Source organism: Aotus nancymaae, unplaced genomic scaffold (genome assembly GCF_030222135.1).
Source record: "Aotus nancymaae isolate 86718 unplaced genomic scaffold, 86718_ANA_hifiasm-v0.15.2.pri h1tg000122l, whole genome shotgun sequence".
NCBI classification, from domain to species: Eukaryota; Metazoa; Chordata; class Mammalia; order Primates; family Aotidae; genus Aotus; species Aotus nancymaae.
The window spans coordinates 2,269,915-2,282,685 of record NW_026988537.1 but is presented as its reverse complement, the minus strand read 5'-3'; the positions used below and the strand labels follow the sequence as shown (position 1 = coordinate 2,282,685).

Here is a 12,771-nt window from a genome sequence, read left to right as displayed (position 1 = left end):
ACCAAGGGAACGTCCTAGTATCACAATAATGGGGAGGATGAAGACACTGGCCCTTGGTTAAGGAGGGGGTCTACGGTCTTTAGAAGGGACGGAGCTGATAGAGCCCCTCCTTAACCAAGGGAACATTCTAGTATCACAATAATGGGGAGGATGAAGACACTGGCCCTTGGTTAAGGAGGCAGTCTATTGTCTTTAAAAGGGACGGAGCTGATAGAGCCCCTCCTTAACCAAGGGAACATCCTAGTATCACAATAATGGGGAGGTTGAAGACACTGGCCCTTCTCTGCCTGCAGATGGGCTGAGGCAGGAAGTTCACAGCATGACTGCAGTGTTCCAACAAGATGTCTCTTCACCTTTTTGTTGTGTTCTTTGCGGTGGCGTGGGTTGTTTGAAGCAGACAGGTCAGTTGTGCTGTTCAATGTTCTACATTCCGCAATAGCCCGAGGATTACCTCCTGTGAAATTAATTTTCAGCAAGAACATGTCATTGTTGGACTCTACCCTGGTAGAATGTTCTCTGCCTGCAGATGGGCTGAGGCAGGAAGTTCACAGCATGACTGTAGTGTTCCAACAAGATGTCTCTTCACCTTTTTGTTGTGTTGTTTGCGGTGGCGTGGGTTGTTTGAAGCAGACAGGTCAGTTGTGCTGTTCAATGTTCTACATTCCGCAATAGCCCGAGGATTACCTCCTGTGAAATTAATTTTCAGCAAGAACATGTCATTGTTGGACTCTACCCTGGTAGAATGTTCTCTGCCTGCAGATGGGCTGAGGCAGGAAGTTCACAGCATGACTGCAGTGTTCCAACAAGATGTCTCTTCACCTTTTTGTTGTGTTCTTTGCGGTGGTGTGGGTTGTTTGAAGCAGACAGGTCAGTTGTGCTGTTCAATGTTCTACATTCCGCAATTGCCCGAGGATTACCTCCTGTGAAATTAATTTTCAGCAAGAACATGTCATTGTTGGACTCTACCCTGGTAGAATGTTCTCTGCCTGCAGATGGGCTGAGGCAGGAAGTTCACAGCATGACTGCAGTGTTCCAACAAGATGTCTCTTCACCTTTTTGTTGTGTTCTTTGCGGTGGCGTGGGTTGTTTGAAGCAGACAGGTCAGTTGTGCTGTTCAATGTTCTACATTCCGCAATAGCCCGAGGATTACCTCCTGTGAAATTAATTTTCAGCAAGAACATGTCATTGTTGGACTCTACCCTGGTAGAATGTTCTCTGCCTGCAGATGGGCTGAGGCAGGAAGTTCACAGCATGACTGTAGTGTTCCAACAAGATGTCTCTTCACCTTTTTGTTGTGTTGTTTGCGGTGGCGTGGGTTGTTTGAAGCAGACAGGTCAGTTGTGCTGTTCAATGTTCTACATTCCGCAATAGCCCGAGGATTACCTCCTGTGAAATTAATTTTCAGCAAGAACATGTCATTGTTGGACTCTACCCTGGTAGAATGTTCTCTGCCTGCAGATGGGCTGAGGCAGGAAGTTCACAGCATGACTGCAGTGTTCCAACAAGATGTCTCTTCACCTTTTTGTTGTGTTCTTTGCGGTGGCGTGGGTTGTTTGAAGCAGACAGGTCAGTTGTGCTGTTCAATGTTCTACATTCCGCAATAGCCCGAGGATTACCTCCTGTGAAATTAATTTTCAGCAAGAACATGTCATTGTTGGACTCTACCCTGGTAGAATGTTCTCTGCCTGCAGATGGGCTGAGGCAGGAAGTTCACAGCATGACTGCAGTGTTCCAACAAGATGTCTCTTCACCTTTTTGTTGTGTTCTTTGCGGTGGTGTGGGTTGTTTGAAGCAGACAGGTCAGTTGTGCTGTTCAATGTTCTACATTCCGCAATTGCCCGAGGATTACCTCCTGTGAAATTAATTTTCAGCAAGAACATGTCATTGTTGGACTCTACCCTGGTAGAATGTTCTCTGCCTGCAGATGGGCTGAGGCAGGAAGTTCACAGCATGACCGCAGTGTTCCAACAAGATGTCTCTTCACCTTTTTGTTGTGTTCTCGGTGATGACATGCTTTCCGCAATTGCCCGAGGATTACCTCCTCTGAAATTCAGGCTAAACATTTTCAGCAAGAACATGGCGTTTTTCCTAGTCTACCCTGGTAGAGTCCTGGGTGACATGCTGTCTCCTGCCAGTGGCTCCACACTTCTGTTCTCTACAGGATGGGAATTGAGAGGAGCAAGGCTGAAGCCTGTCAATGCTGTGCGTCCATCTGAGGATTGGTCTCCCTAGGTATTGATCGCGATTGGACTAGGATGGACTGTGGCTTCTCAAAGAAGCCTAGTGGGTTGAAATCATCAAGAGCATTTTGTGATCTAAAATTCCATCCTCTGTGAAGGTTCCCTGCAGGGTCATTATATTTGTACTTGAACTTGCTTTGTTTGCTGTCTTAGTTTTTTCTCATCAATTGGAAAAGCTGCTTTATTGGCATCGTTTCAGCCTTTGCAGCCTTCTGGTAGTATTTGGTACCTGTAGGGGAGTGAGAGAAAATAATCAAAACAGCATTTTTGTCAGGTCCTTTTGAAGGCTGAGTTTAGAGGGATTGCTAAGTGGTGATATCCCAGGGGCAAACTGATCTCTTCCTGGGAGCTTGAGCTGAGGGTGAGGGTCGGGCTGGCTGAAAGGGGAAGCACCATTCACAAGTGAGAAGAAAACACCACTGAATTTCCCTGAACTTCCAGTCAGCCTGTGGTGCAGGATATAGGGACCCTGCCTATACCCAACCGGCGGCTGGGAATATCAGCCCCTTTCCTCCTGATTCCTCTCTGTCTGGAGCAGAGTGATGGCTTTTCCTCCCAGTGAGGATGTGCTCAGCATCAATCATACATGCTCAGACAGAGGGCTGCAGAAAAGGAAGATCCTCTGCAGAGAAACCCACTCCCTTAAACTCCATGTCCCAGTCTTCTAGGGAGGAGCAGGAGGCCATGGGAAGAACTCTGGATAGAAGAAGCAGCAGGAACCTCAGAAAACATCCACGTCCACTTCCGGCCTTTAAAACAGAGGCGTAGTGATGCCACTGGGATATGATTGAACTAAGGCCACATGACTTGTTATTGACAACCCAGGAATTAGGACCCATGAACTAAAGCCATTTCAATCAATATTGGAGGAAGAGAGAGGAAAGGCTCCAATCTGGAGGTCTCAACGGTCATGGCAGACTGCTGGGTCACCTTGGCTAGGACAGAAATAAGGTTTTACCAAAAAAATGAGAAATATGATGTCTGTGGTGCTGGTTTGGTTGGTTAACATAATTTTTTTAAAGAAAAAACAAATATATTTATAAGTATTCTTTCAAAGAGGATCAGGAAAGAAAGAAAATTAAAAGAAAAAAAGACACTCAAAATGGAGTTAGCAAAGAGAGAGCAGGGAGTGTAATTATGACCCTACTTATTTTCCCCAATGCCTGGAAGTTGATTCCACACCTGGTTACACCCTACGGGATTTCTAGAAATCTTCTCAATATCTAGACCCACAGAACTCTGAAGTACAAAGTGAAAGGATTAGTCTGTGTTTTACTACATTCTCCCCTCCCACTTATTATTTTCCTTAAGTACATTTTGGGAAAGTTGACTTTTTAATACTTAATGTCAAGCGTCAAGAGTGGCATAAAGAAGTATTCATATACAATCTCTTGTGGAATTTCAGTCTTGATTTGTTATTGCATTCTCTTCAGGAGAGTGAGACCAGTAAGTTCTTTTTCAGGGCTTTGCGGAAGGACAATAAATGACCAAAAGTGAAATGTTCACATTGCAGGGCTGAGCCAATTAGTGGGCTGTAAAATCTGTGTGGTTAAATGTAAACTGGAAGTTTTACTTTAAACTGCCAAAGAAAATACTAAATTCCACTATATGTAATATGGGAGGTATTATTTCTGTACATTAGATGTTAATGTAATGACTATTTCTCACTTTGTCTTGTATTCAAAATTGAGCAAGTGAGCTTCAAGCAGAGGCTAAAGGTCTAATGTATTCATTTTCTTGGTTTTCTTCTTGATTTTTTCTACGCTATACAAACAGTGCTGTTGAGAGGGGAATATAGGTCCCATCAAAGGCTGACGGAGGCTCAGCCTTTGGAATAGCTGCACATATGGGGCACTTCCATGTTGGTGACCTGTGATCATAGAAGACCAGTGGTCCTTCTTATCTTTAGCCACAGATTAGAGTCACATGGGACTGTTTTAAAACTACACACACCCAAAACACACCCCAGGCCATGGAAGTGAGAATCTCACCCCATTTCCCATCATTTTCTTTCCTTTTGCTCTTTATCTCATGATTGGCTTTGTTCCCAGTGGTTCCATGGATTTTAGTCCTCTCTCTGGCAACTTCAGTGAAATCTCTCTCTTATCAACTGGGCTGGGCCAAAGCAAAGACTGTCCTGTGGATAGATTCTTGCCTGTCATCTTGTGTATGCATAAAGCTGGTTGTGGAGTCGCTTTTATCAAAGTTAATTCAGAAAATGCTATCTCATATAAACTGGCCTTAAGATTCATCTGAGTTGCATTTTTGACCCTTAACTGGACTTGTAGAAGTGGAAATGAGAATAAAAAGGAGAGAGGGTAGAATGACGTACCTCACGATGTATGCAGTTTTGAGGCCCTGCCCTCTGTATGTACTTTTGAAGTGATGTCCCTTGAGAATGTCATAAATGTCCTCCAGTTAATGTCAGCTCAAATGAGTCCATGAGGTGAGAACACCGAGTCCCTGGCAACTCCAGCTACATTGTCACAAGGCTACACATCTGGGGCTGAAGACTAAAGTGTATCCAGGCCAGTAGGGAACTCCCACCTGGTTCTAGTTTAGTTTTCGAAGTGGGAACCGTTGTGCTCAGTTTTAACACTTCTCATTCAGAGGAACAAGAGACAGTTAAGGGTTGAATCAGTCGGGATGCTCAAAGGCTGACTCAAGAGAAAAACCAATGTGTAAATGATGCATTAAAGCAACGCTCCCTGCAGAAAGAGACAATGGAGTTGGAGATGCTGGGAGGAAAGGTAAACTTCCCAGGAGAGTATGCAATTCCAGTCAAAGGACCCTGTGTTCAGCAGCTTAAACTGTGGACGTGCATGAGGACAAGGAGGTCTGACTCTCCTGTGACCATGAGAGGGACTCTCAAGACAGCAGAATAAGGCATAGGGCAGAGTTCAGAGAGCAATGAGGAGATGGGGACAGAAAAGGCCTTGCATGGTGGAAGACCACGGGACACAAAGTTAAGACCAGACAGAGGTTGCAGCAGCCGCTGGAGAAAACAAATGGAAGAGAAAAAGCAGTAGGAGAACGAGCTGTCACCATCGACAGAGTGAAATAAGAAGTGAGTGCAGCTAAGGGTCATAGATGTGATTACCTCTGCACCCCAAGTGTGAGGGGTAGGGATTCCACTTGCTGAACTGGGATTTTCTTGTAATCATCTTCGGTTTGAAAACACTTGAGGTGTGAATGTTGCCAATGAGCTGCTGCCCTCGTGTGTTGTCAGCCGAGTTGTGGCGAGGATCATCTTCCCGCTGCGGAGGGCTCTTCAGCCAGCCAGAGGGCTGCGCAACCATCTCTGAAAACAAAATGACAACCAATGGCATGCACTGGCATCCATGATCTTACTGTGACTTTCTCTTCCACCCAAAGGACGTCAAACCAGGAATGTGGCCTTGGACAAGAAAGTCCAAAGTGTGAGGGGAAGCCAGTAGAGTGACTTTAATATTTTCTGTTTTGTTGATCTTTCTTCCATTACTCAGTAAGGACAAGTTTGTCAGGAGGCAAAGGCACTCCTGATTCACAAAAATATTCAAGAAACACAAGATTAAGAAACAAATAACTTCCATGTCGATAAGGCAAAAGCAAGGAAATCCCCCTGTATGTAGTCTGTGCTTTGGGGAGGGAAGAGATTATAAATGTGAAAGTTAAATCAGAGCTGAGTGCAAACAGGAGATGGGGATGGAAGGGCCTGGCAGGGTGGCAGCCCATGGGACACAGAGGTGAGACCAGACAGAGGTTACAGCAGCTGATGAGAGAAAGGAACCGGGGGAGCCTAAACCTGGAGAATTTACAAAACTTGCATCATTATAAGGTCTATTGAATATACATATAAACCCTATGCAGCACACACACCAAATATACATAATATCTATGAAAAATGACATAAATGCATATATCTGTATGTATTAATCTAATAAAGAAATATTAGATAGGGATTTAGAAGATATTAAATGTAAGGCAACAATCACTGTTCTGGTTTATCAAAATTGGAAAAAAAATTAGAAACATGAGAAGCATGAGAAAGAAACCATGTGGGAGAAGCAAATAACCTATTAGACAGCAGGAGAAATCACCAGGTGAGGGAAAACATGAATGAGACAAAAGCATTCACTCTGTCCTCTCACCTGGAGCCTATTCAGGCTCTGGACTCCAGGGAAACTGAGGAAGAGAGGGTGTGCCTGAGCCAGTGGGGTGAGTCGTGGCAGGGGGTGTGAGAATCCATAGAGAAGCGAAGGAGATTCCAGTGGGAAGAAATCAGTTTAAATAAGTTGTCACGGCACGTGTCAGGGACTGCGCATGCCCCAGTACCCACTGAGCACCTCCCATGTGTCCTCTCCATGAACCCATATGGTGCTTGGGATCTCACGAGACCCTCCCTGCTCCTGGGGACAAAAGTCCTTTCATTACTTAGCCGAGGGCTCCAGGAGAAGCTACTGAGTGGGACAGAGAGTGAAGATGAACACGACCCATGGTTTTAAGGAAATCTGAGCAGAATTGTTCCCTCTGAGATGGAAACTGAGGACATGGCTGTGTACATGAGTGGAGATGATGAACTAAATGGATTTTCATAAAAGAGACTGATGTGGACACTTTCCACGTGAAAATTGCCCTTTGTTTTCAAAAAGAGCGGAAAAATAAGGAGAAGAAAGATCTGGACATGTCATGAGACTGACTCGTGGGCCCAGGATTTACACTGTTACTGAATGTGCCTCTAGGTTGTCATGGAGAGTGCCTGATAGTTGAGAATCGGCTTCATGAGGGATGGGGAAGGAGAGGAAGAAAACTGGCAGAGGAGTACGTGTGAGAAAGGAAGGGAAGAGGGGTCTCTAGAAAACAGAGAGCTTCACAATCGCTCTGCCTCAGAGACAACATAGTCTGTGAAGTCACCTTCTAAATGTAAAGTTGTCAGAAAGACAAGTGGATTAGATAACAGCTATTTATAGGTTTATCGAGTAATTGTTATTGAATCAGGCCCTTTGGAAATTATAATAATTAATACTCTCAACAATGATTACAGGCAGATACTATTTTTTAGGTAGCTCCGATGAGGAAACAGAGATTTATATCCCCAAAAGACAAAATCTTTGGCCAAAGTGAACAACCAGAAGGAGGCAAACCCAGGACCTGAGAGCAGATTTTGTCCTAAGCCCCAGGCTCTTGCTCACCTCACTGGGTTGGAGCATCACGGATTTCAACTTGACCCTGAGTGAGCACGGAGAGGCGCCCATTCTCTGCTGCACCCACAGCACCGTGACCACCAAGACCTGGATTAGAGCTTCCTACCCTCTTTCCTTCCCTACCTTGAAAGGAACATTGGGTCCCAGAATCAGCATTGGCTGTGAAGTTGCAGGTGGTGGACGAAGGGCCCTGCCTGGCTAAGCCATTCCCACAGTCGAACCCTTGATCCAGCTGTAGTCCAAGACAATTGGGCACCAGGGTGCTTGGCTCCAGCTGTGTCAGTGAAGTCTCCATCTCTGACAGGTAGTAGCTCACGTCTCCACTGCAAGTCCCTTGGGGACGGGTCTCTTGGGTGGGAGCTGAAAGGAGAAGGGGCTTCAGTAGGAACAGTCTCAGTTTTCCCTTTGTTAAGTGCTCCCAGACACCCATCCCTGCTGTCCCTGCTTCTCACTAAAGCAATCCAGTGACCAAGGCCACACAGACAGACATCATGTAAATGCAGGGAAACAACATCTTTTAATATGTGGGCAAGGCTGTCTTTGACAGTGGCCTTGGACAAGCATGGAAACTCCATGGACATTGTGCTGGGGCACAAATTACATCATTAGAGGTGACAAGAGACATAGGAAATGAGCTAGAAGGCCTGACAGATACCTCCAGTACACCTCCTGTACACAGGTGGCAGTGAAGTTGTCCTACCTGCCTGTGGTCCAGTCACCTGATATCAGGGCCAGGGAGAATTGGAAAGCTATCTGACTCTCCTGTATCTATATTAAATATTCCATCCTAGTCCTCCTTCCCTCCCTCCTTCCTTCCCTCCCTCCTTTTCTCCTTCACATCCTTCTTTCCCTCCCCTTCCTCCCCTCTGTCCCTCCCTCCCTCCCTCCCTGCTTCCTTCCTTCGTTCCTTCTTTTTTTTTTTTTGAGACAGGTTCTCTCTCTGTCACTGAGGGTGGCGTGTACTGGTGAAATCATGACTCACTGCAGCCTCAACTTCCTGTGCACAGATGATTCTCCTACCTCAGGCTCCCGATTAGTGGGGACTACAGGTGTCGATCACCTCGCCTAGGTAATTTTTTTGTATTCGTTTTAAAGATGGATGTCACCACATTTCCCAAGCTCATCTTGAACTCCCAAACTCAAGTAGTCCACCCGCCTGGGCCTCCCAAAGTGCTGAAATTACAGATGTGACCCACTGCCCCCAGCTTCATCCTAGTTTCTGATTCAAATCAATGGGTTTGCATACAGCCTGTCCTCAGAATTGATCTTCCTTAGCCTAGACAGAGGTATGCGGCATAAAGAATATGGAGGCTACCTGGGAGAAAGTATGGCATTTCCTCGTCTTCATTCTGAGACCATTCACCGTCTATAATCATAGCAGAGTCGACTTCGTCTCCCTCAAATGTTACTTCGGTGCTCCCGTGAGGCTGGTTGGAGTCAGAAGGGCTGGAGCTGTTTGAACAAGGGACAACACATTCCTCCAGTGAGTCCTGAGGGACTTCCTTTTCCTCAGCCTTCTGCACCTCCCTCACGAGCCAGGTAGGATAGAGATGACAGAGATTAAACCAAGAGGGATTCCCAGCTGGTTTTGACGGAAGGCATAAGGTAGTGGTTCCAGAAAGCAAAGGGGAGGTTCCATTTAAGAGAGAACAGGCAATCCTCCTCTATCTGCAACAGAGCATGGCTGCCTTGGGAACCAGAGAGGAAGAGAGCAGCTGGTGTTCATTGCACTGGAAAGACAGGAGCTGAGGAAGGCAGAGGCTCCGCTGCTTCTGTATGGTACAGTCTTCACAGCACTCACACAGAACCAAAGACAGCGGCCACACCGTGTGTCTAAGCTGGGTTGTATTTAACATGCTGTGGCCAAGGGAATACAGGTGTCTGAGCCTTGGTAGACTCCGGAGACGGTGTGCCTTGTAGATTGTTTTTAATTTTAACATTGTGATGTGAAATGTCAAGTTTTCCTGGGCACTTGTCTTGGTGTTTAACTTTGGTAGGTGCTTCCTAATTCCTGCTTGTTGTCTCCTTGTCATTTATCTTCCCTAACAAGAGTCTAAGGACAAGCATGTGAAAAGCAGCTTTCCATCTCGTCCTAGCTTCACTACAGGGGAGGACAGGTCTCCTCTGTGTGTGCAGGAAGTCCCTAGGGCTAGTGAGCTCATAGAGGGTCATGCTTACAGGTGCCACGAAGACAATGGACAAGCATGTTAACAGGGCTGTTTCCTTGTTGGTGAGTGCAGGAAATCGGTGCACTGTGCAGCTGTCTGTATCCTGAACCTGCCGTCTCTGACTACCTTCACCTACCTTGTGTTCTTTCTGAGACCTTTTCCATATTTTACCACCCATTACCCGCTCCTGAGTATTCAGTGTTACCTGTGGTCAGGTGATTCCTGTACTTTCTCGACCTCCGCATCTGTAATATCTTCATCGTCATGTTCATCACTTTCTGCAAATACAGAAGCGTCTATTCAGATATTTCCCACTTCACCCACTGGAAGCACAGTCAGCCCTATGTGCACTGAGGCATGAACATCCATGTATGGGTCTGCATTGTACTGAAAACTCTCCTGTTTAGCCCTAAAAAATGCCCTGGCATGTTCTCCTGATCCATGAGGGAACGTGTTTCTGACCTGGAGAGTCACCATCAAGATGTGGCCAAATACTGAAAAGTCTTCCTGCTCCCCATATTACTGGAGGCTTGTCCAGCCTCTCTCTAAGCTTCAGCAGCTGTCTCCCCAATCTTGCCACACTTCTGATACCCAGGCACAGGCTTTGGCTCTGTGTCCTGTCACAGCTTGCATTGAAGCCTGTATCTTTCTCTTAGGACAGGACAAACAAACTTGTCCCACAATACTCCCTACACTGGGAACTTCATGGGCCCTCCAAGTGACTTCCACTGTGCTACCCAGGGACCCTCTCTCCATGGGGAGTGCTCCAGTCTAGACCACTTCCTTCCTTCCTTCTTTCCTTTTTTTTTTTGAGACAGGTTCTCTCTCTGTCACTGAGGGTGGCGTGTACTGGTGAAATCATGACTCACTGCAGCCTCAACTTCCTGTGCACAGATGATTCTCCTACCTCAGGCTCCCGATTAGTGGGGACTACAGGTGTCGATCACCTCGCCTGGGTAATTTTTTTGTATTCATTTTAAAGATGGATTTCACCACATTTCCCAAGCTCATCTTGAACTCCCGAACTCAAGTAGTCCACCCGCCTGGGCCTCCCAAAGTGCTGAAATTACAGATGTGACCCACTGCCCCCAGCTTCATCCTAGTTTCTGATTCAAATCAATGGGTTTGCATACAGCCTGTCCTCAGAATTGATCTTCCTTAGCCTAGACAGAGGTATGCGGCATAAAGAATATGGAGGCTACCTGGGAGAAAGTATGGCATTTCCTCGTCTTCATTCTGAGACCAGTCACCCTCTACAATCATAGCAGAGTCGACTTCGTCTCCCTCAAATGTTACTTCGGTGCTCCCGTGAGGCTGGTTGGAGTCAGAAGGGCTGGAGCTGTTTGAACAAGGGGACAACACATTCCTCCAGTGAGTCCTGAGGGACTTCCTTTTCCTCAGCCTTCTGCACCTCCCTCACGAGCCAGGTAGGATAGAGATGACAGAGATTAAACCAAGAGGGATTCCCAGCTGGTTTTGATGGAGGGCATAAGGTAGTGGTTCCAGAAAGCAAAGGGGAGGTTCCATTTAAGAGAGAACAGGCAATCCTCCTCTATCTGCAACAGAGCATGGCTGCCTTGGGAACCAGAGAGGAAGAGAGCAGCTGGTGTTCATTGCACTGGAAAGACAGGAGCTGAGGAAGGCAGAGGCTCCGCTGCTTCTGTATGGTACAGTCTTCACAGCACTCACACAGAACCAAAGACAGCGGCCACACCGTGTGTCTAAGCTGGGTTGTATTTAACATGCTGTGGCCAAGGGAATACAGGTGTCTGAGCCTTGGTAGACTCCGGAGACGGTGTGCCTTGTAGATTGTTTTTAATTTTAACATTGTGATGTGAAATGTCAAGTTTTCCTGGGCACTTGTCTTGGTGTTTAACTTTGGTAGGTGCTTCCTAATTCCTGCTTGTTGTCTCCTTGTCATTTATCTTCCCTAACAAGAGTCTAAGGACAAGCATGTGAAAAGCAGCTTTCCATCTCGTCCTAGCTTCACTACAGGGGAGGACAGGTCTCCTCTGTGTGTGCAGGAAGTCCCTAGGGCTAGTGAGCTCATAGAGGGTCATGCTTACAGGTGCCACGAAGACAATGGACAAGCATGTTAACAGGGCTGTTTCCTTGTTGGTGAGTGCAGGAAATCGGTGCACTGTGCAGCTGTCTGTATCCTGAACCTGCCGTCTGTGACTACCTTCAACTACCTTGTGTTCTTTCTGAGACCTTTTCCATATTTTACCACCCATTACCCGCTCCTGAGTATTCAGTGTTACCTGTGGTCAGGTGATTCCTGTACTTTCTCGACCTCCGCATCTGTAATATCTTCATCGTCATGTTCATCACTTTCTGCAAATACAGAAGCGTCTATTCAGATATTTCCCACTTCACCCACTGGAAGCACAGTCAGCCCTATGTGCACTGAGGCATGAACATCCATGTATGGGTCTGCATTGTACTGAAAACTCTCCTGTTTAGCCCTAAAAAATGCCCTGGCATGTTCTCCTGATCCATGAGGGAACGTGTTTCTGACCTGGAGAGTCGCCATCAAGATGTGGCCAAATACTGAAAAGTCTTCTTGCTCCCCATATTACTGGAGGCTTGTCCAGCCTCTCTCTAAGCTTCAGCAGCTGTCTCCCCAATCTTGCCACACTTCTGATACCCAGGCACAGGCTTTGTGTCCTGTCACAGCTTGCATTGAAGCCTGTATCTTTCTCTTAGGACAGGACAAACAAACTTGTCCCACAATACTCCCTACACTGGGAACTTCATGGGCCCTCCAAGTGACTTCCACTGTGCTACCCAGGGACCCTCTCTCCATGGGGAGTGCTCCAGTCTAGACCACTTCCTTCCTTCCTTCTTTCCTTTTTTTTTTTTGAGACAGGTTCTCTCTCTGTCACTGAGGGTGGCGTGTACTGGTGAAATCATGACTCACTGCAGCCTCAACTTCCTGTGCACAGATGATTCTCCTACCTCAGGCTCCCGATTAGTGGGGACTACAGGTGTCGATCACCTCGCCTGGGTAATTTTTTTGTATTCATTTTAAAGATGGATTTCACCACATTTCCCAAGCTCATCTTGAACTCCCGAACTCAAGTAGTCCACCCGCCTGGGCCTCCCAAAGTGCTGAAATTACAGATGTGACCCACTGCCCCCAGCTTCATCCTAGTTTCTGATTCAAATCAATGGGTTTGC

The 12,771-nt window shown here is 46.5% G+C and overlaps 1 protein-coding gene across 3 annotated transcripts in view; it reads right to left on the bottom strand.

Moving 5' to 3' along the window:
* Nucleotides 1-12,771, bottom strand: part of LOC135272661 (neuroblastoma breakpoint family member 4-like) — a 387,040-nt gene that overhangs the window by 366,169 nt on the left and 8,100 nt on the right. For all 3 annotated transcript variants that reach the window (XR_010340659.1, XM_064371134.1, XM_064371135.1), the window contains exons 6-9: nt 11,853-11,925; nt 10,794-10,930; nt 9,797-9,869; nt 8,739-8,875 (exon numbers count right to left, since the gene is read on the bottom strand). Coding sequence is in view for 2 of the 3 variants with exons in the window: in XM_064371134.1 (XP_064227204.1) it covers nt 8,739-8,875; nt 9,797-9,869; nt 10,794-10,930; nt 11,853-11,925 (420 nt within the window). In the remaining variant the exon portion in view is untranslated. The remainder of the gene's footprint in view (nt 1-8,738; nt 8,876-9,796; nt 9,870-10,793; nt 10,931-11,852; nt 11,926-12,771) is intronic.